The sequence below is a fragment of the Triturus cristatus genome, chromosome 12 (genome assembly GCF_964204655.1).
Source record: "Triturus cristatus chromosome 12, aTriCri1.1, whole genome shotgun sequence".
In the NCBI taxonomy this organism is placed as follows: domain Eukaryota; kingdom Metazoa; phylum Chordata; class Amphibia; order Caudata; family Salamandridae; genus Triturus; species Triturus cristatus.
In genome coordinates this window covers 53454634-53480371 of record NC_140595.1, presented here as the reverse complement: position 1 = coordinate 53480371, position 25738 = coordinate 53454634, and the positions used below count along the sequence as shown (strand labels likewise).

General features: G+C 46.0%; 1 protein-coding gene across 4 annotated transcripts in view; it reads left to right on the top strand.

Annotated features, from left to right (window-relative positions):
• The window catches only part of NFIC (nuclear factor I C), a 301802-nt gene that overhangs the window by 87395 nt on the left and 188669 nt on the right, over nt 1-25738 (top strand). For all 4 annotated transcript variants that reach the window (XM_085639057.1, XM_085639059.1, XM_085639060.1 and 1 more), the window contains exon 2: nt 8898-9429. In XM_085639057.1, the coding sequence (XP_085495183.1) occupies nt 8898-9429 (532 nt within the window). The remainder of the gene's footprint in view (nt 1-8897; nt 9430-25738) is intronic.

Below are 25738 nucleotides of genomic sequence, written 5' to 3'. Positions count from 1 at the left end.
GAGCGGGTCACCAGTGAAGACCACAGCGCCTAGAGACAGGCATGTTATTGATTTTGGAAGGCGCTGTTTCCGTCTTGCTTCTCCCCTCGGCCGCTGAGGATTCGAGGCACATGCCGCCTCCTGGCCAGCTGCTGCGCATTAGCGCCTTCCCTCCGCCGGCCGGTGCGTGGTGTGCGTGTGGTGGAAGGGTGACTGGTGGGGAGGAAGGAGGGGGGGCGGGCGGCCCAGTGAATGCGGAGCTTGTCCCTCATCTCCGATGACCACATCGCTCCAGATGGCTGCAGGGCGGGGCGGCCCGGTCCCCGCTCCGCCTGTGGTGGGGCCGCAGTGCATGCTGGGAGCGAGAGTATGACTCCCCGGCTCATGGCAGGTGCTTTGGAATCCCAGTGCCCTGGGCACCTGACCGCCCGACACCCCCTTTGGTGGGTGTATTCCGTTTCTCCCTCCCCACGAGAGCCTAACTAGACCTGCCTAATACACCAAAACAGTAGGATTGTTGTAGTGTTTCACCAGTGCTCGCTGAATACTTCACAATGACTAAAACAGGCCCTCCACGTGGGAGGGTCTCCAGAGGGGTCTGCGAGCCGCCCGCTCACGTGTTCCCCGAAAACATCAGCATTGAAGCAGTCTGGAAGCCTCTAGCGCCTAGATGTCACTAGTTCAGCTGGTGCTGTTACGGGGTGCCACTAGGTGTGACCTAAGGGCGAGATGTGCCTACTGCACCCCCAAGTATTGCTCATTTTTGAAATACCCAACCAGGAGGGGGCATTTTCCGTTCTTGAATCCTGCCCTACGGAGCCCCTTGCCACACCCACCGCATAGTTCCACTCAGGAGGCTTCCATTTGCCGCATAGGCGCTTCAGTACTAGCTCGATGCACCTGTGTTAACATTAAGGGGCTGGTTTGAGTTTGGCGCAAGGGTACTGCGTCGCCCCAGTGCCAAACTCAAGTTCCACCCCATTTAGAGGCGGGTGGACCTTAAGTATGTTGACGATGCAGCCTACTTCGGCTGGGTCTGTTGCCGAAGCGAGCCACCCTGCCATCCAGCCAGTTTAGAGTGGGCGATCTGGGGGCTTTTTTTTTCTGGTGGTGACGGACAGTGAAAAAATATAATGAAGCCTGCATCGTGAGGGAAATTTTCTGCAGAGTGGGGCTGGCACACAACGATAGGTTTGGCTGGCAGAGGCCCCTGGCGGTGGCTAGGTCAATGCCCTCCCCCGTCCAGATGAAGTATTATCCGCCCGCCAAACTCTAATTCTGCCACAAAGTATTTAGCATTTTCAATACTCTGTGAGCCCTAGTAAAAGTAAAGCATAAAAAAGTGTTCTTAATGTATAGAGTGCCTTTGTGAGATTAAGAGTTTATTGTCCGATTATTCAGAACACTTCTTGGATGTAAAATAGTCCTCATGCATTGCAATGCAAGCGCTCGCTAGGTGGCGGAATGATACACCAAACAGGCCATAGTACGAGGGAGGGAGGGATTCATTAACACTCCTCTGGGTGGAGCCAAAGCCCACTTTATGTATATTACAAAGACCCAGTACCAAAAGGTCTTGTAGACATCTGTGCAGTCAAGCCAGCCCTAAAAACCCTACAACTTTCCAAAACTAAGAATTGAACATGGGAAGGAATGGAAGGGATGGGAAGTGAGGCGAGATGAAGCCATGTTGCTTTAAGACGTCTCCCTGGGCGCGGCTCCAACCTAGAGCGCGGGCCAAATGAAAAACATTTTCCCAACCGCTCCGACACCAGAACGGCACCAGCGAGCACTTTTTACTGATGCAATTCCCAATTATTTGTAATGTGAACCATATTTAATGCAGCGCGGAAGACAGAAATGTCAGGGAGGTCTGGCGGCGAGGCACGCTATTGGGTTTCGCTAGGCCCACGGCTTCGAAAGAGATGCCATTTTCAAGTCAGTCCCAGAAAAATAACATTATTTCCCCTTTTTTCCTACCCTCCTATGTTTGACTGTTTGATCTTTTTTTAATTTTCCAGCCGGCTTCCCGCGCGGCACACACTCACCAGATTCGGTGGCGCTGGCTATTTTTGGATCCACACATCTGGCTTTGATCGGCCACAAATTATCCAATTGCTCTGCCAGAGACAGCTCGGTTGGCTGCAGCACCAGGTATAATATGCTGTGCAGCCTTCAGTCCCACAAGGGTCAATTTACAGTAGCCCGTCAAACCAACCGGTCGCTCTGCGAATCAATCATGGTCTACGGCAGGAGCGACAAGTAATAAGCGAGGTGTTCCTTGGACGAGTCCATCTGCTCGGCAGGTGGCCTGAACGCCTCAACTCTCCAATAAGGTCGATATTGAGCGTGATGGCATCTGCAACAGATTCAGCAGAATAGATGACAACATGATAAATGGTGCGTTACGCGACACAACATTATTTTGTTTATGTTGAAGGTCTTTCTCACAGTTCATCTTTCTGAAGGCGTTCAACGATGACCAATTGGCAGTCTTTCATCCTTCCGCACAATGTAGAGTAAACGCCATTGGCAGTCTTTCTAAGGGGCGAAGGTTAATCTAATCATCAAATAATGCCTTTTTCCATCAATCCCTAATCCAAAACATGCCCCAGAAGCGAAGGCCAATGCTAAACTGTGGCAAAGCTACAGATACATACGTGCATCTTTTTCCTTATGTATTTTTCAATAACATTTCGGTTCCTCTCCCGCGTTGGCCCCTTGCATCCTCTGCCTGCAGGATTCTTGACTTCTCCATTCACAGTGTGCAGAGCATGTGCTTCTAAGAGTAGAGGCCTAAAATATGGAATTAATCCCCTTGCATTTGATATCAACCTCTTAGACAACACTTGCATTTTCCGAAAGACTATCGAATCGAGGGTCTTCTACAACACATTATCGTTTGGAGGGGTTGGAACACCTGCAGGGGCAGCTGAAAATTCCCAAGATGCAGTTCATTCTCCAGTGTATGCCTCAAGGGCTCTCACACATTTACCCAGCCTGTTTTCAGGAACAAATTTCTGCTTGCCAATTTACGAGCAGGATTCAGCAAGCTGCAATATTGCTCCTGATACTATATGGTGTTCTTGGCGATTGCATGGCGGCAAGCTATTGACGTATAGTCATACAATATACAGCCATAAAGGAACCATTTTCGAAGTCTTTACCTTTTCTACTTAAGTTTAATGTTATTTGGATCAGCATGAACTGATGCTACAAATGTGTGTATCTTTTAAGGATAAGTTCTGCGTTTTTCAGCGCTACCAAGTAGAAACGGATTACTAGTTTCTATATGAACAGATCCAGCAAATTTAGAGATATGGAGCATCGTTTGGGAGTCTCTTGACCTTCCGGAGTAGAGACAGTGCTTACCTTAATTAAATCCTACCTATTTAGAGATTTACAGTGTCAGTTTTGAGTCTTTTGGTCTTCCAATGCAAGTCAAAGATCAGAATCGGAGATCCCTTCGGTCCAGATGGATTGATCCTACAAATGTTAGGGTTGAGAGGGATCCCTTGGCAAAATCTGGTCCTTCCTAAGCGGACACAAAGACAACTTGTATCCATATAAATCGATTCTACAAATTTAGAGCTATAAAGTGTTAGGGGTCAGATCCTCGTCGCCAGTAATAAAAGCCAAGATGAAGGGAAGTCCAAAAGAAGCTTTATTCAGTTCAACCACCGACAGGTTAACAGGTCTCAACAGCAGCACATCCAAAGCTAGAATGACTCATGACAGTCCATGAGGAAATTACATTCTACATTCTATAACTAACACACATAGGTTAAGTACAACACTGGGCCTTCGTAAGGAGAGTTAAGGAGTTGTATTTCTCTGGTCTGAGAAGATGAGAAAATGAGGACCAATGCTAAAAAATATCAAAAGGTGGTAAAAACTGAAAAAAGGTGTCGGTCACTGACATCCTCTACCAAGCAAGATAACCTGTGAATGTCAGTCGACTGCCACTCTAATACTTTTTTTCCCTCGATAAATTGCTTCCAGTGCAGTGGACATGTAAGGTTAATTGCAAAAAAATAAATCATACAAAAATAACATTGTCTGTATATTAGTTAATTTCTACTGCAAACTGTTGAAATAATTATATCTGTAGACACTGGATTGATTGGCTTTTTGTCTTTGTAAACCCTGCATGGCTCAGCTAATACTCAGCAGACAATACCTTACAAACAAAAAGGTAGTTTTAATTCGTTCTCCGGATCGCCTCATCTTTATTTGCATAGTAGGGTTGTGGGGGAGGGGGCGGGGGGATTTGTGAGTGGCTGTGTGTTCCACGAGTGTGTGCTTTTGATGATTTTTATATTCCCACTTACACCTCCTGTGCTTACAGATTTGCCAAATTAGGTGAATTGTTCCAGTCTTCAAAAAATAATGTGTTTTTTTCTAATTGCATCACCTTTTAAAAATAAAATTAAATTGAGACTTTATGAACTTTACGTGCAGGCCATTTACTTAAAAAAACGCTTGTAACCGTGGCCAATCATTGCTCAAATGATCCTATTCGCAAACCACACGTCATTAACTTCATTGAACTAGAATTAGGTAATCTTTTAACCAACAACTCCTCAACCATACAATACTGCTCAATCACGCCTAGACCAATAACAGGCCTTCTGAGCCAATAATCATTTTAAATGACCATGGGGCGATTGCTGTTTCAACCAAACCTTTGAGAAATACTGACTTTATTCACTCTTTTTGACTTGTTCCCTTGATGAATATGCGTTTGGTTCTCACATTTCACACTAACTGGGAACACCCCCTTCTTGACCAATACTTTAGCCTACTTTTCTACAATGCAAATAAATGTTCAACTTGCCACAAGAACCAATATCTGTTCATATCAACATATTTGATCAAATATCACCCTCCAGTAATCAACACCAATTTGCGTGTGCGCTAAACCAATCTTAAACGATTGGGCCAGTTAATCAATACTTGTTTTACCACCCGTGCCAAGAACTCTTCGCACTGGACCATTTATGAGTAATGGATGGACTTGCCTCCTTTTCCAACGACTGGCAAAATCACCCCTTGGACCACCATGAGTTGTTCCTTTAGTAACTCTTGCCAAAAACTCTTCAATTGTTTCCCTTTATAAGTTTCTGTTCGAACTAATCCCTTTGCCAGTATATGATGAAATAACCAATTTGTTCAATAACTGTTATTGCTTCTTCCGTGGCCAATAGTTTTTCAGCTCTTCCCGTTTGCTAATAAGTGTTCGATTGCACCTTTGTTCAAGGAGTAGACAAATTCCTCCTTGACCAGATACTGCACGACTCTTGGCCAGTAATTGTTCAGTTCTACTCTTCGGACAACGACTGCTTGAATCAACAGTCCAAGCAGTAAATTGTTAAGTCTCCAGCTGGTCCAAGCGGTACATTCTGAAGTCCCCCACCATAGTCAAATCTGCTTGAATTTTCTTCTCTGACCAATACCTGCTCGTCTTGCTGTTTTAATCAAAATTGTTCTACTTGCTTCCTTTTAACATAAATGGGAAGAATGCCTCGTTGAACAATAACTTGTTGACTTAGGTCCTTGATAGCGAACCATTAACTACCATATCCCCGATGAATAGCTGTCCTTGATTCTTGGACCATTAACTCTTCGACTCTCTCTTGACCAATGATTGACCAAATCTTGTCCTTCCTCAATAGAGTTTAGCTTTTTTAACAATTGTTTGCCTTTCCACCTTGCCAAATGACTAGCCAAATCACCCATTTCATCAATAACGTTTCGTCTAATCCTCCCACTGCCTCCGTTGCCAGAACACATACCTTCCTGGCCAGCTTGAGGCTATTCTTCCCCCACCATGAGCAACTTGGACATTTACAAAGTAAGGTAACAGTTCCTAAAAAAATATATATGCCAGTATGGTCTACTATGCAAGAAGAGAGGTAATAGGGGGATGGCGGAAGGTGTCAGGCGAGGTTCGAGAGTGGTAGTGTGATGGAGACCAGAAACTCCTGGATGGTACTAGAAGTGCCCTCACACACCCTTGCGGGTGCAAAGCATCATCATCGGGCGGTGCTCCTCGTGGGGGTGGCGCTGCAGTCCCTCACGGGCCCTCGGAAGGGCTTTTGGTGGAGTCGCCGTAGTTGTGCGTGCGGGTGTGTGGGGAAGGGGGGTGTGGTGATGAAGCTTAAAAAGACCTAATGGTACCCTGACTATTTATTGGTGGGTCCAAGAGGTCTGCTAAAAGTAACGGGGAATGATGTTACATAAACATTCTGAGTAGGGGAAGGAAGATGTAAATACGTCCCGCTGCTCTCGGCCCGTTGGAGTGAGGGTTAAAGTGAGAGAGAGGGGGTACAAGTGGTGGTCAACATGTTTCGCGCTGTTGCCGGTCCCTAATGGATCCTAGCGCTTCGTCAGGACCAAGGTGGTGGTTAAAAAGTAAGGAGAGGGATTCAGACAATAGGGGAGAGTATTCTGTAATCCCAAAGACAAAAACAAAAAAATTGTAGAAGGATCACGGATTATTCGTGTCCTTGACGTCGAACCCGCAACAAGTCTGGGTCCACGCTGTGCCGGGTCTAGACCATCTGGGGCGGGGGCTACAGATCTGCCCCGGAAGTTCGCTGCGGTAACCTAGGGTGCCTCCAGAGTCGCCGGTGCGGGTTCGACGTCAAGGACACGAATAATCCGTGATCCTTCTACAATTTTTTTGTTTTTGTCTTTGGGATTACAGAATACTCTCCCCTATTGTCTGAATCCCTCTCCTTACTTTTTAACCACCACCTTGGTCCTGACGAAGCGCTAGGATCCATTAGGGACCGGCAACAGCGCGAAACATGTTGACCACCACTTGTACCCCCTCTCTCTCACTTTAACCCTCACTCCAACGGGTCGAGAGCAGCGGGACGTATTTACATCTTTCTTCCCCTACTCAGAATGTTTATGTAACATCATTCCCCGTTACTTTTAGCAGACCTCTTGGACCCACCAATAAATAGTCAGGGTACCATTAGGTCTTTTTAAGCTTCATCACCACACCCCCCTTCCCCACACACCCGCACGCACAACTACGGCGACTCCACCAAAAGATCTCCGATAGAGAGCCCTTCCGAGGGCCCGTGAGGGACTGCAGCGCCACCCCCACGAGGAGCACCGCCCGATGATGATGCTTTGCACCCGCAAGGGTGTGTGAGGGCACTTCTAGTACCATCCAGGAGTTTCTGGTCTCCATCACACTACCACTCTCGAACCTCGCCTGACACCTTCCGCCATCCCCCTATTACCTCTCTTCTTGCATAGTAGACCATACTGGCATATATATTTTTTTAGGAACTGTTACCTTACTTTGTACGTGTACTAATTTCAGGAGCACTGGTACAGGACCTTTTCCTTCTCCTACTTATCTGCTCCTTGTCCCCCTATTCTCCTTGAAGTGTGTATACAACTTGGACATTTGCCTGCTGGCGACGATGTTTGTTATTCACGTTGTGATAAACTCAGTATCTTTTACATATTCTGAAATCTTTTAAATGTAATATGTTATTAGTAATATAATTTTAGAACTGTCCTTCTTCAGGGCAAATGAACGTATTGCTTTGGTGTTTATGCTTATTTGTGACTTTGGATCTATGAGGATGGTAAGCATCGGTCTCTGATCGAAAACAACACAACAGGGCAGTGTTTTCTCTTCACCTTGGATCCCGGCTTTCTTCTGGCTCCTGCTGTGCCCAGAATCCTGGGTCCATCTGGTTAAATTGTACCACCCTCTCTCAGTTGCGAAATCCGTGAGCACTTACAAATGTTTTCACTAGTATTAGGTGCGAAGTAAAAATATGAAGATGCATTTGTTAAATATAGCACTTTCATCCTCCTGCTTGCATTTTGGGTCATTTATGTAGACAGCACCAGCAACTCAAGCAGAAATTGACCAGAGGAGAGTCTTGTTGAATGGCGCTAGCCTCAGTGATCGATTTGGGATGAATGGAGGTCAGGGTGGTAATGGAAAGGTGAACATCGCCAGCCCTACTCCCAAGATTACCAATGACAACACCTGAATATGTGGGGCACCCCCTGATCTGGCAAGTGTGGGTGGTGATACATGTAGCGGTGTGGCTAGGGTACCATGCCCTGCTCCATATGGTTGACCGATCCATACATGGTTGTTCAGAGGTTCCCAATTCTTTGGAAATTAATGGGGGCAGGATGGGATTGGGGTGGTTTGTCACTGTTCCAATAATATATAAGTGAAGGGTTCACATCGAGACCTGGCAGGATTTTTCCTGGCCTGGGAAATCTGGGTGGCTGCCCATATGTAGCTTCAGCCAGATGCCATGGCAAAATAAGTGGTGTTCTGATTTAGAGATTTCTTTGGGTGGGGGCTGGGGGTTCGCCACGATACTCAACGTTAATGGCCTCTATGTAGGCAACAGGGCATGTGTGGAGGTCCATGTAATCCTTGATAGTGTGAGTTACAATCCTGCCTTAGGCTCTAGCAGGAGCTGAACACCCAACAGTTGTCAAAAATGTTTCTCCCAAGGAACTGAGGAAGCTTTATTGTGTTGGTTTGAATTATTTGACTATCGCTTCATGGTTCAGAAAAGGCATCTGTAAATTGTGTTGTACCACATTATCACAGTTTAAAACCTTCACACACAAAATAATCTCAATATGAACTCTGAAGTACCATCATGGAAGACTTAACCATATTAAGTCCTCACTATTTCGGGAGTCAATGTCATGGTATTTCGGGAGTCAATTTCACGGTTATGAACTATGCGCAAGTAGATATTTCTGGGGCCAATAGTTTTAAGAACAGTCCTGGAAGTTCGGACATCGGTGTACGACTTGTACGACTCACAGTTCTTCTAGGCTTAAACATTGTTCTTTTGATGATGGTCCACACTTCACTGATGGCCAACTCTTTCTTTCCCTCTCTTGTCTAGGACGAGTTCCATCCCTTCATTGAAGCTCTCCTCCCTCACGTGCGCGCCTTCGCCTACACATGGTTCAACCTCCAAGCCCGGAAGCGCAAGTACTTCAAGAAGCATGAGAAGAGGATGACGAAAGACGAGGAGAGGGCCGTCAAGGATGAACTTCTCAACGAAAAGCCAGAGGTCAAGCAGAAATGGGCCTCGCGCCTGCTGGCCAAACTCCGCAAGGACATCAGGCCCGAATACCGGGAGGACTTTGTGCTGTCCATCACGGGGAAGAAGGTCTCATGTTGTGTCCTTTCTAACCCTGACCAGAAGGGTAAGATGCGGCGCATTGACTGCCTGCGGCAGGCGGACAAGGTGTGGCGGTTAGACCTGGTCATGGTCATACTCTTCAAAGGGATCCCCCTGGAGAGCACGGACGGGGAGCGGCTGGTAAAGTCCCAGCAGTGCACTAACCCCATTCTCTGTGTACAACCACATCACATAAGCGTGTCGGTGAAGGAGCTCGACCTTTACTTGGCCTACTTCGTTCGTGAGAGAGGTAAGTGGTGTCTCGAATTTCTTGCATCGCTTTGTATCACCAGTTATTGCTTGTGACAGTTAATTACAAGTTATGGTTCTTCTGTCGTACTCGCCTCACCAAAAATATTCAACGCTGGACAATTCTACCACAAAATCACCATATGCCCAAAGGCACCACTGGGGACCCACCTCACTGGTGACTCAAGACTCCATCCCTTTACGTTAGGCGTGTGTGCAATTGGAGTAATTTGCTTTTGCATAATTACGTGAAATTTTGACAAAATTACATGAACTACACATAATTACAGACCAGTCATTTTGTGCTATATTTTAGTGCATTCTCACATCAATTTTTGGCTGTAGAACACATTTAAACAAAAGAATCACGAACAGCCGCCACCAATGTACTGTTGTTTACATGCGTTCATGGTGAACCTTTTACTGGCAATGGCATGTAATTATGCGAAGTGGCATAAGGGAATAATCTCAGGATATTTGTGTGACAAGTGTAACGCAAAATTACTGAAATTACTCATATTACACTGACATAATGTAAATATCACCCAGACCTACTTGACACACGACCCTGGCCTTACCACTGGATCAATGATGCCAGGTTCCAAACGCCGATTATGCCGTCCACAGCCCTGAGTTTTGGCTTAGGATTCCCGATTCTACCCCTTCACTATACGAACACCAGTTCCACATTTCCCCTATGTGACCTCACTTGAACGTCTTCACCCACTTCTTTAGGTGAACCTAATCTCTACCCTTGAACAATTTTACGCCAGCTTAATTACTAGTAGTTGAAATTAATTCAGTCCTTAACTTGTTTGCTATGACTCCGTGATCAACATCCTATGAACCCCTTGTAATGTGACCTCTATTTCTTCCACTACCTGATATTTGACCTATGATAACTAACCCTGGGCGGAGTTCACGGAGTTGCGCTACGGGAAACTCCACGAAGGGGTAAAAAAAACTCTGCCGCAGTACGCGGTTCCCCGCGAGCGGCGGAGTTTGATAGAAAAATGTTGTTTGCAGTGATTGCAGAGTGCTGGATGCTTGTCCGCACAGTGAGATCATCGCGAACGGCACCATGCACAGCGCAGGCTTTCCTTTTCTGCCACTCGAGTAGATTTTTACTCGAGCGGCAGCTTTCTCAACGCGAACGGGCAGTTTCTCAACGTGAGAGGTTGCGAGCATACGCGGCCACTCGCAATGAGAAACCTGACACCCCTTTTTTTAAAATTTTATTTTAGATTTGCAGTTTGTACATAATAACATAAAATTACATCAAAGCGTCAGTGTAAGAATTCGAAATTCCAATAATACCATAACCATACATCCTTTGTCTTCTCAAAGCCATCTATAGTGGGAAGAGGAACCATAATCCAATTTATATACAACATTTTAACAATCTAAATTCTCTCCTCCTCTCTAGTTCTGGCCTCCCTCCAATTTGAAATAGGAGCCCAGATACTTTCCCCAAAATCCCCTACTTTCTTCCCTTTCTGAGCATACAGAGAGATCTCTATATTATGCATACCAAGTAGTCTAGAAAGCCACATTTGGATTGAAGGAGCTACGGTATCCTTCCACCCTGCGGAGATTAAGATCCAAAGTACTGCGATGGAGATGAAGACCAGAGCTTCCTCAGCTTTCCCCAATTTTAACCTATCGTCGCTGCCTAATACCATAAGGGTAGGGGATAAATCGATTTTTTTGGCCTAACAGCCCCTCCCAGAATTTTTCTATCTCCCTCTGAATTCCTGCCAGAGACCCGCAATTGAAAAACATATGGAGCAGATCTGCCTGGCCAACCTTACATCTGGGGCAGCTATCATCTCCCCTTACCCCCCAGGCATATAGCTTAGCGGGCGTATGATATAGATTGAACAAGGTTTTGTAGTGCTGTGCCCTCAAATTGGTGGAACGGAATATTTTCTTATTCAGAAGGAGGGCCAGATCAACGTCGGGATTTCCCAGTTTTATAGCCAGAGCAGATTCCGTTTTTTCTAGATCATCTTGAATTTCTCCATTAAGTAAACTATAAATATATTTTATCTTCTTACACCCTTTAACCAACAGGTCTACAATGGGGAATTCAGCTAGCGATGATATCCTTGGTCTTAATGCCTTCAGCCGACATACTAATTTGACATACAACAACCAATGTTTTGAAGGAATACCGACACTGAACTGCAGCGCCTCAAACCCCAAAATATCGTCTCCCCTCATTATATCACCTAATGTCCTAATTCCTAGAGCTTCCCATACCTGCAGATTCCTATCGGCTGCCATCTGTGGGAATAAACTAGAGTTATTTAAATGAAGATATTGGTTTACCTTGGGAATTCTACAAAACTTTGAGATAGCCCTCCAGACCCCCCATGCACCACCCAATACCTTAAAACGAGCCTTCCTATAATACCTACGGTCGACTTCGTGCATTAAGAGGCCAAATGCTTTTCTCCATACTAATAACTCAAAAATTGAAGGGGGCGTCTGAATATCATAATTTCCTACACTGGATTGTGGCTCTGACTGGAAAAGAATGGACATATGCATCAATAAACACGACCAATGATACAACCTCAAGTTCGGTAAGGCCAGACCGCCCCTATCCCTAGGAAGAGACATAAGATTAGTAGAGCGCCTAACCCTCCCTTACTGCCAGATGAACTTTATAAAGATGGACTCCAGACTTTTAATTACTTTTTCTTCAATTAAAAGAAGTATGGCCCGGAAAAAATAAAGAATTTTGGGGAACATCGACATTTTTAATACGTTAACCCTCCCTATCAACGAGAGGTGTAATACATCGATTCTCTTTAAATCTGCTTCTATAGATTTGCTCAGGGGGCCAAAGTTCTCGGCTACTATTTTATCTATTGAAGCATTGAAAAAAAAAAAAGAAAAAAAAGAGAGAAACCTGACACCCCCCCGCATTGAGAAATCTCGCCGGGAGGTTTATTTTCCACGCTCGGGCTCGCCAACTTGATGTTGACGATAGCGAACAAAGAAAATTCTCACCGAGAAGTTGATTTTCCTCGCTCGCGCTCCCCAACTTGACATTGGGGAACACGAGCGAGGAAAAAAACTCGACGATCTCCGCGTAATGCAGAAAACTCTGCAAGCGGAGTGGAGTTCACCGCCCAGGCCTAATGATAACATCCCTGTACCTTTGACCCGAGTCAAATTTTTTATATTGAACCCATAATTCCATGCTTTGATATTCTGACACCATACTGTAAGCCTGGAGCATCTCACTTCAGACACCACCAGCAAATAATAAATAAAGAACAAATTGATAATTGTAAAGTGTAAACATGTCACTTTAACGGGTTTCAAGGCGCTGGGGGCCCTTGGGGAGAATAAGTGAGCTAATGCCCAGAGACCCACCATGCTGAGCTGCACTGGTGCCGGGGATTAAAAAATGGGCCCCATGCTCCAGAGTCAGCCGCTCTGGCCACTGTGCCACACCTCTTCCACACGTAAACCATGTGAGTCTAGGACTTTCCCAATGCCAGCCGCACAGATCATGTGACCTCAGACACAATCATCTTGACAGTACCACCTTAAAATCAATGACAGATGATTACGACTCTGAGCAGAACTTGAACTTTGACCCTAGATTGACACACATCATGACCATCTATGGTGCCTCCATGGCCTTGTGTCCGTGTAACCATAGATTACACCTCCCTGTGTATGCAACTTTAGAAACCTTAGAGCACCACCTAGCCATGTGAGTTCAGACTGCACCCTTTAAGAGTGTGACGTGTGGCTCAACCCCCTTGTGCGAGCCCAATCCCATAACCATGTGACTCCAGTCTGCCTTTTGGTTTTATACTTCTTCATTCCAACTGGAGATCTCAGGTAGCCTCAGGGTCACTCCCGGACTGTTGTTTCTTGGTCCCCCTGTGGATCTTGTACCTTAATGGTCTTATGTCCCCCAGATATGTATTAAGTTGGTCAAGTTGTATAATAAAGCTATGCTGATGATGATGTGCGGCATTTCAGGAGAAAAACTAGGATCCCTTTTAGTTGCACCAGAGACGTTTTACGGCATGGGGAAAGTGTGCTCTGGCCCAGGGCCCCAGCCTTTCAGGGGGCCCCCTGATAGAGCCCGCTCTGTTCTGCAGAGAGTCTTCGCCTGATGTCCTTGAATAATTCTTAAACAGATTTTTGTAAATAGAGTTTTCCTTTAATTTATTTTTAATGTGGGTAATGTGTGAGAGTATATCATAGACATTTTGCAGACACATGTTTTGTTTATGTTTCCTGCAACATCCATAAACAAGCATTGGCATAGCCAATAGGTCTAGCTTTTGGGACCTTATAAGTGTTTAGCCATGCAACAGTTGCATAACTAAACACTTATAAGGTCCCATAAGCGAGACCTATTGGCTATGCCAATGCTTGTTTTAACTGCTGCAATCTATTGAAGCCTCACGGAGAACATCAAAGCGTCCGCGAAAGTGAAAGTAATCGCGGTAAAGCACGACGCGCGCGCCCGCGCACATGCACATGCACTGTGGCTCTAGGCTGGCCTGGTAGCACTTTTTGGAGCCCTCACAAAATGTCTCGCCGGACCAGCGCATGCGCCGGGTCAGGCGAGACCTAAAAAAGTTTCTTTTAGATCAATACAGGACGTCGCATATGAGAAATGTGAGGGTGTCACAGAGATTATTTGCAGTAATATTAGTGAGCTGCTGCTGTGTTACAATATTGAAAACAGGTATGGAATATTAGATGTAAACATATTTAGAATTTGGATCAATGTGCCTGTGCACTGTCTGTGACCTGGCCAAAGAGAGCATGGAAGAGCTGAAACTGGATCATAAAATCAAAGCTGTTCCGAACAGGGGCCCCCAAAATACATTTGGCCCAGGGCCCCCAAAATCTTTAAAACGTCCCTGATTGCAACTGTCCAATTCGTTCCACCATGGGTTAAAGGTGGTTGCTACCACAAATGTTATAGCTAGTGAAGCATGATAGGGGGTGGGACCAGAGTGAAAGAATGTGCCCAACGATTGGGTGATTGTAGCGTTACCGGGCAGATCTAAAGGACCCTTCGCGGTGTTCTGTGTGTGATTTTGATCCCCAAGAGGACACTTGTGACTGATCTCAAGCTTGGAAAACCGGTTCTTCCAGAGACTTGGAAAGAGGCAACTTGTTGCGCAGCTGCCGGATGAGAACGTTCCGTACATTGACTGCACCTGTGTTGTTCCAGCGCGGGTGACCTCCGTCCTGCGATCAAACAATACAAGATTCCATTGTTCTGCGTAAGAACCTGGGGAGAAACCACAGGCATTCATTCTCACAGAGCCCACTCTGAGGAACTTCTACAAGCTGGCTTGTGTAGAGTTTGTTGCTGAGAATCTTGAAATAAGGGGCGTTTTGTGACTCCACAGATCCAACGAGACCCTTTTACGAAGTGAAAACAGTTGCATTCAGCCAACTACGGCTAGAGGAAAAAACCTTTACTTGCCGTCAGTCCAAGCAAATTTCCTGTAGAAATCTGAACTTTTCACATCAGGCTGGTACCAGTGAAGTGGGGTGTAGAGTTGTCACAGTCAGTTGCAAGTAGGACGTTGCTTGGTAAGCTGCGGACTCTTCTGCAGACCCACTGCCCATTCAGAAGAGCCACCCACCTTGAAACGTTTACCCTTTTTCCCATTGGCCCATCTGCAGATTGCCCTTAGCTGGTAAGCAGGTGTTGGGTTGTATCTAAATTCAGGGGCTTGATAATCAGTACTGGCCTCATTTGCATAATTCTTTTCTCCCAGAATGCACATCTTTAGTGCTTGTGTTCATTACATCATTTTACAAGATGTGTAGTATTAATAATTGAAAATGAAATGGGATCTACTATATATATTCATATTTTAAGATACACAGTTACTTAAGATGACAGCGGACAGAGCTAAGAGTGAGACAGTCCAAATCTTACTTTAGACCTACGATAAACGAGGGAGCGGGGTCTGTATTCTGGGCTTTTGACGTAACATCTTATTTGCTAACCAGAGCAGTTATTTAGGAGATAGTGAATTTTCTTTAAAAGTCAGAATTTGGATGAGTTAGAATTTCCACCTTCGGGGGCTACGTTCGCCAAGTTCTCTCCCTTTTTAAATGTCAGCAGGATTCCCAGAGGCAGGTCGCGGCCTCCCTATGGAGCGACAGATTGAAGACTTGTTAAAAAATGTAAAACATGGAGGTTCAGCAAAGGTTGCTGTGATAAGTGATAAATTGAGATTAGCCCAGAAATTGGAGACTGGTAAATTCTCTGTTTCAGACTAATGAGAGGTACAAATCAGAGCCGGGCCTGGTTTATATATATTTTTTTTTATGAACCAAATGCAGGTAGAGATTAGCCTAAATTTTATAATTAATCTGCTACCCGTTAAAGGCCGGCGGAAATCAGCAGAGGGCTTGGAAAATGCTCACCCGTAGCTCCAAAACAGGTAGAGATTAGCAAGATCTTGGAGTGCACTCTGACATAAATGGAAGACAATTTGAGAGTAGCCCAGGGCGCTCTCATATGTTCACACATGGTGTGTCTCCCGGGTTGACATGTGTTGTAAACTGGCCTCAAGGTTTGTGTTGTATGGCTAATCTCTTCAGTTGATGTGTTGTATGGCTGTTCTCTAAGGTTGATATGTGTTGTTTGACCGATTTCTTGAGTGGACGTGTTTTGTGGCGGGTTTTCCTGGGTTGACGCGTTGTATGGCAGGTCTCTTGGGTTGACATGTGTTGTACAGCTGGTCTCTTAGGTTCACAAGTGTTACTCTGCTGTTTCTTAGGTTAATATGTGTTGGACAGCTGACCTCGGGTTATGTGTTGTCCGGTTGAACTCTTCAGTTGATGTGTTGTACGGCTGTTCTCTTAAGTTGATGTGTTATACGGCTGATCTCTTGAGCTGACGTGTTGTGTGGTGAGTTTCTTAGGTTGGGATGTGTTGTACGGCTGGTCTATTGAGTTGACATGTGTTGTGTAGAGAGTCTCTTAGTTTGGGATGTGTTGTACGGCTGGTCTATTGAGTTGAGGTATTGTGTGGCAAGTCCCTTGGGTTGATATGCATTGTATACTATGGATGGTCTCTTAAATTGGCTTGTGTTGTAAAGCTGGTCTCTCAAGTAAACGTGTTGTGTGGTGAATTTCTCAGGTTGTTAAGTGTGGTCTGGCTGGTCTCTTGATTTGACTTTTGTTGTGTGGTGAGTTTCTTAGGTTGGCATGTGTTGTATGGCTTTTTAGTTGACATGTGTTGTGTGGCGAGTCTCTTAGGTTAGTATGTGTTGTAAGGCTGGTCTCTTAGATCAATATCTCCTGCATGGCTGGTCTCCGAGTGTGATATGTGTTTGTATCTCTGGTCTCTTAGGCTGACTTGTGTCTTACATCTGGTCTCCTAGGTGGACGTGTTGTATGTAAGGATCTGGTCACCGGATCCCACTGCGTTGTGTGTTAACGCTTCTTCTCATAAGACACTCTCTGTGCACCCCTTTGGTTCGTGGGTCCCCTGGTCTGGTGCTGCTCCTTCGTTGGACCTCGGTGGTCTGCCCCTGGGGTTTTTCAGCCTGGTCTTTCCCATGGAAAAGAAAGATATAAGGTGTGTAGTGGCGGTAAAGGGGGGTAGCCAGCAGAAGACAACAGCCTCGGGTAGCTTCAGAGGGGGTAGTAAAGGGATGTAGAAGGGTGGGAGTGAAGAGAGGGCTGGTCAGAGGTAGAACGAGAGACTGTGGCACTCAAGGGGGGAGGGGGGTTAAGAGCGCCAAGATTCACCCCAGAGCTAGTGCCCTCAAGAGTTGGGGATTAAGAGGTAGGTTCGTTGCGGTTGGGGGGGGGGGCGGTGTTGGGAGATAAGGGGTCCCAACACTGACAAAACCCCGCCCATTCTCACTGCCAGACTCTTGAACTCAAACCACCCCCCCCCCCCCTCCCTAAGTTCAGCCCGGTCAAGTTTAGGGGCTGTGCGAGTAACGAACCCACCACATATCCCGACCAGGCCCTCCTGACCTTGTGCCATGTGATCCCGGGCCCGTTACCGTGACCTAGTCTGGGTCACGGGCGTCTCCCGGCATCAACAGCGCCTGGAAACACTCGGCTGATAAGAAGCGCCGGCCTGTCACTGGAGAAGAACAGAGCGGCTGCTGGGGGGAGGGGCGCGGGGAGCGCTGTCTGTGCTCGAGGGACAGTCACACAGAACAGAGAGAACAGACCAGCTGATAGCAGAGCAGAGGGAGTGGGCGAACTCTTTTGGAGAGACAGCCTCTCTCTCAAAAGACAGTCATTCTCACGGGAGACAGCAGACCAGCTGATGAGGAGGCGAGAAGGTGGTGGACTATCTTTGTCCAAGAGTCGAGCCACTCTCTTCAGAGAGGTGGCAGCCGTGTCCAAGAGACAGTCACTTGCACCATAGAGACCGCAGGCCTGCTGTTAGTGGGGGGTCTGCTCTATCCAACAAACAGTCACTCTCTGAAGAGAGAGAACTGCTCAGCCAATGGCAGGGGTCTACATCATTTCAACAGAAAGTCACTTTCATCACGAACATGAAACTGTCTCTAGAGACAGATATATCTCTGTCTGTCTCAAATAGACAGCTAAGACAGCTGATCTGACTGAAACTGGTAAAAGCTCAACAATGCAAAAAAAGGGTGTGTGTGCTGTCTGTCTAGAACGGACCAGCACACGGCAACGACGATTGGAGAATAAACTCAAATGAAGATTGAAGTAAATGAAGGGATTTTAGTAGCATGAAGTTTAGAGGATATGATTGGGGACTGTTACAGGACGTACTCACGACTAAATATACAACTACACAAGTGTTTGTTTATTGAAGGTCTATCTGTTAACATAAATTTTCTCCTGATGAAGGCATCACGCAGAATGCCGAAACACATACAGCATTCATTGAATATATATTAAACAACATAACGATTTAGAAAACTTTATGGAGTGTATTGCTGAGATTGAATTAAACACTAAAAGACGATTGTGATTACAGTTATTGAAAATGTGATATAATTATTTTTTGTAAACTAACAGTGTGCACCCTAGGCGCATGGAAGTTTTGTCAACGATTGTAGAGTTTCTGGATAGCTCTGGGCTGTGTAAATTAGATCCTTTTAGATTAATTGTATGCAAATATATCTTGAGTGGATATCCTTGAATAATGGCCTGGATCCGACCCTTCTGAATCTGTTTTGAACATCTGCTGGGGGAGAACGCTGTGATTCATGGCATGAATGTTCGAGGGAGGCTACGATCAGAATGGGGTCACATGCAATTTGTGAGATGGACAGTGGTAGCACGTCTTGCTCTGACAGGATCCCACTACCACCGCCGTGGGGGCTAAGTGTCCACTCCAGCCCTGCTCGGTGTGTAGATGGTGAGAAAAGAGGCCCTTGTAACCTGAAAAAGCTTGTTATCATTAAAGAAGTTTTAAGTGATATTGTACATGCATATAGAACACAGGTCAGTTGGGCGAGTGCTGCTAAGATACCTCGGCGAGTTCATTTGCCTTCATGAAAAACCTAGAAGTCACAGGAGTTGATCTCCCTGGCAAATACTCATAGAAAAGTTCGTTTCCGCTGGGTTTGGCAATAAAATCAAAGACCGCAAACAGTAGACGTCTGGCAAATTTGAAAACTTTGCATAAAGCACAATTTAGCGTCTTGGTGTGCACCGTGTAAAAGGAGGTTTCTCATTAGATGTATCTTAATTTTATTTATTCAGACCTGCCTGATCAACATGATTTCAGTTAATTAGAATTCTGGAGTGCAGAGCATTCCCCCGATAGACGATGGGCCCACCCGCACAGGACAACTAAAGCCCAGAATCTTTGGCCTCAGACTACCGACTTCAATATCGCAACGCTCCTGCATGGGTTAAATGAACATTTAGAAACTTCAGAGTTGGAAATTAGTACAATTGGAGAAATATTTTGTCTCTATATGCCCTCTTCTTCCACTTCCTGTTTGTCCTCTTTTTATTGTGCAAGAAGCGGTCTACGGCCAACCATTGTCATAGTGTCATCTTTACTATGTGCAGAAAGCTTAGCCAATTCGAAATGTGCTATTTTGGTGTGACTTTTGCTTGATTATTGAGACTCATAAGAATTGATGAATCTCCAATCTCAGTGGCGACTGGTACAGAAAACTTCAGATTTTTGCTGACGCTTGGTAAAAGGAAAGCCTACACCACCTTCAGAATGGTGGCCATGCTAATCAATTTCATACTGGTTAGTGCTACAAATGTTCGATCAAGTACGTTGAACCGACCAATCTCTTCTGTACGAACACAGTGACAAATCGACCATCATCAGTCCCGTCGCTGAATCCGTTTGAAAGCCCACCCATACCTCCAATGCCAGAAGCGTGCATGCTAAAGATGATAACATTATGTTTGCTATGGTAAATGGCTATGTTGCAATTGAAAGAGTAGCCAGACTCAAATAGTGGTGCTTTTGAGGTAGATATCTACATTCAAGCTCTATTCACTGTAGATCGGCTTCTGCAATTGGCGCTCCGCCTCTTCGTTAGGTCTGTGGCGGGTCTCTGATGCGGATAGGTTTGTTGGGCCTGGGGAGTGAGGTAGGATAGTTTGTTTGAGGGCTGTAGTTTGAGGCAGAGCAGTGTGTTGGAGAGACTGCTTGTTGGAGGTTTAAGATTGCGTTTGGAGGTAAGATATATTTGATAGGGTTGGGTCTGCGCTGAGGCAGGTCGATGTGTATGGGCTGTAGTATGATGCAGACTGGTTTGTGGGACGCCTGTGGCTGGTATGTGAGGCAGTCGGATGTTTGGAGGGATGCAGTTACAGCCAGGAGCAGGCTGGTAGATGGCGGGGCAGTAGATTTAGACAGATGTGGCTTGTTGGAGGGCTGTAATTTGAGGGAGCCGCAGTTAGTTGGAGGGCTGAAGTCTGAGTTAGGCCCATGTGTTTGGAAGGCGGTGGTTTGATTCATTTGTTGCAGTTGTGGTTTGAGGCAGGAAGAGTTTGTTGAGGGCTGTGCCTGGACTTTGTTGCAGGACAGTGTGCTGTGGATATAGTTTGAGTCCTCTACATGTTTTAGAGGGTTGTGTTTGCAATCTAAGGCAGGCCCAGTTTGTTGCAGTGCTACAGTTTGAGGTAAGTACAGTTTGCTCGAGGGCTGTAGTTTGTGGTAGGTAGGGGGGATGTGTGTGGCTGACTCAGAGGCAGGCCTCTTTGTTGAAGGCCCGCAGTATGAGGTAGGCACATTTAGCTCGTGGGCTGTGGTTTGAGGTAGGTACCTTTTGCTAGAGGGTTGTGGTTTGCGGAAGGTATCGTTTGCTAGAGGGCTGTAGTTTGAGGTAGGCACAGTGTATTGGTAGGCAGAGAGAGGGCTGTGTGTGGCTGGCAGTATGTGGTAGGCCCGTTTGCTCACGAGCTGTGGTTTGAGGTAGGCCCGTTTGCTAGAGGGCTGTAGTTCGAGGTAGGCACAGTGTATTGGTAGGCAGAGAGAGGGCTGTGTGTGGCTGGCAGTATGTGGTAGGCCCGTTTGCTCACGAGCTGTGGTTTGAGGTAGGCCCGTTTGCTCGAGGGCTGCAGTTTGAGGTAGGTACAGTGTGTTGGTAGGCAGAGGGCCGTGTGTGGCTGGCAGTATGAGGTAGGCCCGTTTGCTCGAGGGCAGCGGTTTGAGGTAGGCACAGTGTGTTGGTAGGCAGAGGGCCGCGTGTGGCTTGCAGTATGAGGTAGGCCCGTTTGCAGCCCGGCTGCGCCTGAACTCGGAGGCAGGCCCGTTTGCTGAGGAGTTGGGCCTGCGCTCCGTGCCCAGGACAGGCTTCGTTAACATTCAGCGTCCGTTTTCTCCCCTCTCTCCCAGTCTGGTGCATGTCTGCAGAGCCGCCCCCTTCTCGCTGAGCTCAGAGCATTTCGAAGACTGTTTTTTTTTTCGTCTTTTTTCCGGTGTCAGCACAAATTTCCCAGCAGCCGCCGGAGCAGCCTCTCTTTAAGGTCTGGACTCTGGGGGATTTTGCTAGTACAGTGTGTCCTGTGGAAGTGTGAGGGGGAGGAGAGGCGGGAGTGCAGGGAGAGCGCGCGAGAGACGGGGTGGGGGCGGGGAGGGAGCGAGGATACCTGGTGGGAGGCTGTGCCAGGGTTCACTCACTCCATCCCCGGGTGGTATGAAAGATGCTGTGATCTGTTCTAACTCTGCGTCGGGGAGTTTTAGGGGTGGGGTAAGAAAGTGCCCGGATGCAGCAATGTTGTCTCTCTCTTCCTGCAGTGAAAGCCTGCCAGTCGGGGGAAGGGTGGTCCTGCCAGTCGGGGGAAGGGTGGTCCTGCCAGTCGGGGGAAGGGTGGTCCCCCAGGGGCACGGGAGCCTTCTCTGCCGTGGGCAACAGGTAGTCTGCCTCTTGGAGTTATGGGCCTTGGACACACTAAGAATTCCACTGACACTTATCTTGACATCACGTGTGATCTTGGGCAAGTACTTGGTCGGATTAAGTCAATTGTAGACATCTTCAGAAAAGCCAGTGCATGCTAGCCATGTAGTCCTCTTCCAGGTGCTTTGGACTATGAACTCTGTAAGAAACCCACTGACACTTCTGTTGGCAACATGTGTGCCCTTAGGCAGTGCTTAATTTGTAAAGTAAAAAAAAAAAGTAAGTGCCAGTGCCCTTCTCAGGATGCCACTGCATCTTTCCCCACCCATTGCCCCTGCCAGCACTACCAATTACTACCAAAACAACTACTAACCACCACACTACTATAAGGTTGACAATTCGGACTAGTCCAGGCCCCCAAAGTTATAAGAATGGTGTAGGCTGCAGTACATTGATTGATTAAACAACTGTGGTTGTGCTCAACTCAAAATAAGACAACAGCGCCACCATGCCGCAGACTGTCATAAGAGCGGATGTTGAGAATTAAGTACCGGTGGGTAGCACTGGATACCACCGGCTCGAATTAAGCACTTCCTATAGGCAAGTGCCTGGCCAGAATAATCTATAGGCACGTGGTGTTGACATAATCGGATCAGCCAGTGCATACTGGCTACATAGTCTGCTTCTAGGTGCTTTGGACCTTGAACACACCACGACTCTCGCTGACACTTCTCTTGACATCATGTGTGCTCTTCAGCAGGTGCATGGCCAGATTAAGGAATAGTGATGTGGCAACAAATGATGGATGGAATGCTGAATGAATCAAACATTCACCCCCAGTCAAGAGATCTGGGTTAAATCCATCGTTCTTTTTCTCACTACGCCATCCCAAGCCATATGCAAATCAGTCTCGACTCTGTTCCCCGTGGGAACAGTCCAGCCCAAACAGCCAAGCCGGGTCCTCCCCTGACCGGAAACAAGCATCCTGGGACCTGTTTCGGGGTATTACCCCTCATCAGCCAGGCTAGCTTGAATCCAGTGGCACGGCGAGCAACAGGGCCGGACTGGGAACCAAACCGGCCCTGGCAAATTTTCCAGAGCGAGGCAAACACCCGGCGCTAAAAATCAGCCTGAATGGTGTTACCTAAGGCACTCCGCTGCTTGCGGAACTCCACGTAGCGTGGCAGAGTTTTGGGTCACTCTGCGGAATACCGTGTTGTAGAACTCCACCCAGTCTAATAAAAATGTATTTACGTTGAGAACCTCCGAAACATGGAGGGGGGCTTTCTGTTTGCTACAATATGAGGCTGGAATTAAACCATTTCCTGGCCACTGGAATTATGCGGCAGGGGAGGACCAAATTACATCACAGGGTGAACTAAATTATGTGACAAGAAGAGGCAAATTATGAGGCATAAAGCAGCACATTTTGTGAAAGAATTACTTCATTATTTTGTACTTTTTACACATTAACACTGTCTGCACAAAGGATTCACCCCATTAGTATCATTTTAACACCCAAATCCTACAATAAGCAACAAAGAGGTGACCAGGCAATCTTTGCAAAGCTCCGTCCACTGTGTGGCAACACATTTTGCCGTGTTACGTAACTTTTGATCTGTTTGAGCTAGAACCATTTTTTTGTTTAAAATCTTCAGATTATACAGCAGATGATGGATTATGTGGCATATGCGGAAAATCCACAATTTTGCAGAAAACAGTGCAGCCTAGAAAAATCTCATAATTCCAGTAGGCCTCAATTTAGGTCCATGTTTACATAAAATCATGCTGTGCAATGTCATATGGAAATTTAAGGGTTGCCTTGTGTTAACCTCCTTATTTACTATGTGTTGTGTACCAATGATATCATTGTCTACAATTACACTTAAAAAATGTTGTGTGCATAACATTGGCACAATACGACGTTGCTCTCCAGTGCAAAGCCGACTGAGTGGCTCATGCGTGAGTTTTGCACATCTTCCAATATAAATCTCTATATGCGAACAATCGGCCGAGGGTAAATCGCAGGACATGTGTGTGTAATTTTGTGAAGATTACATTACATGAGGAAATATCAAGCATGTTTTCCTTTGCTCATTGTTTGCTCCTATGTTTATATGACGCTATGATTCCAGGCAAAGCAAGGCCACGCTGCTTTCTGTGACTCTATTGGAAATGGCTTTTCGTGAACTCCTACGGGTGTTTGCGCTGTTCCTGCCCAGTTACACTCACTTCGCATAGATCTTCAGGGTTTCACACTATGTGGCGTAATGCTGCTCAGTGCTGTACTTGCCTACACCCGAGCACAAAAACCTGTACTTTGCATGCAAAAGTTGACCTACGCCATCATTTGTAATACTTTGTGTTGGCGTAGCGCACCTCTGCGTCAAGCGAGCACCTGTGGTAAGCCTTGGTAAGTGTGGGTCTTTGTGCCTCTGACCTCCGCGAACCTTGGGCAAGCGGCCACACTGAGGAACCTCAGTTTTACAAGAAAGTCTTTGAAAACTGGCAGTAGGGCAGCCTAGCTCCACCGTGATGACTTAAATGGACCAGGAGGGCACAAGCTTTATATCACACAATGCTCCCAATTCAGTCAAAATAGATGAGCAATGCAATTAAAAACAAAAAAAGGATCACTCTGGAAATAGGAAACTGAAAGCGCTCAAGTGCTTTCGGCCAATAGGACAAGCCGGCCTCTTTGACCCCTCTCCGGTTGTCCAAGCATATCTAACAACTATTTCAAATCATAGAGAAAGGAGGTTTTTTGGTCGGCATGATGCGGCTTGTGACCTCCCCATACGACTCTAAAGAAAATGAAGCAAGTAAGGTCCAACACCTGCTTAGGTGGAAGATGGAAGCCCTGAGTCACTTCTTGTTGAGCTGGCCCTTCTATACTAGGCTGAGAAGGTGCACCTTTGAAAGCTTGCTTGAGGGGAAAGAAACTTGACAGCGACTAGAACCGCATTGTTTTTCTGCTCAGCAACATCTCCGAAGAAACAACCAAGCGTATCAGAAGATTTCTCGTAAAGAGCTGGGAACTCCAATAAAAACACTTGGAATATAATGTCAAGGACGAAAATAACTATGTGACATCTACATAAATATCTATATGTACAGAGATGGAAGAAGGACCCAGGAAGGACTATGCATGCAATTTCTGTTTAGAAATATTTGTAATCTATCATTTTCTTTGATATCATTTTGTGTAAATATATTATTTTGTATCATCTTTGGGCGAAGGCACATATTAAATAAATTTAGAATTTACAATCTAGTCTCTGGTATGGACTGGGTTCCAATACCGGAAGTATATACTTTCATGGCGACCAAGACTGTGGGGTGTGAGGAAACCATGGAACCATGTGGAAACAACGGAAGGGTCAAAAGTTCCATCTCCCACCTAATATTGATTACTCTCTATGAAAAGATCTGCAGGTTCCTGAAGTTTGCCAAGCTTTTTGCTTTGCCACCTTTGCAATAAAGTCATGACTTTTGGAAACATTTGTGTGATGTATCCTTACTTATTACTAACAAAATGGTTCTACATAAGGTTTAGTTTGTAGAAAACTGTGGACTACGGCAGATTCACAAACTGCATTAGCCTTAATACAGGAGTGGGGGTAGTTCTTTCTCGAAGACATCCTATGCAGTAGATGCTGTGGGGCTGACTGGTATTGTGCATGGCCATGGGTACCTCCCTTCTTCCACCTCACTATACGTATAAATCATGTCTATAATCTCTGGTATCCTCAGAAGTGTGGTGTGTGGGGGGGGGGGGCTAGGCTTTACTTTAAGGTAGTGGTCTTCAAACTTTTTTATGCTGCGCCTCCACAGTGGAAAAAAAAAGTCACTGGGGCCCCCCTTCAGAATTTTGTTCAATTATTCTATTAAATTGGCAATCATTAAATATGTCTAGACTTGTTTAAACATTGCAGTTAAATTCTGTTGCCGTTTAAAAAATGCAAGCTAATACACGATTGC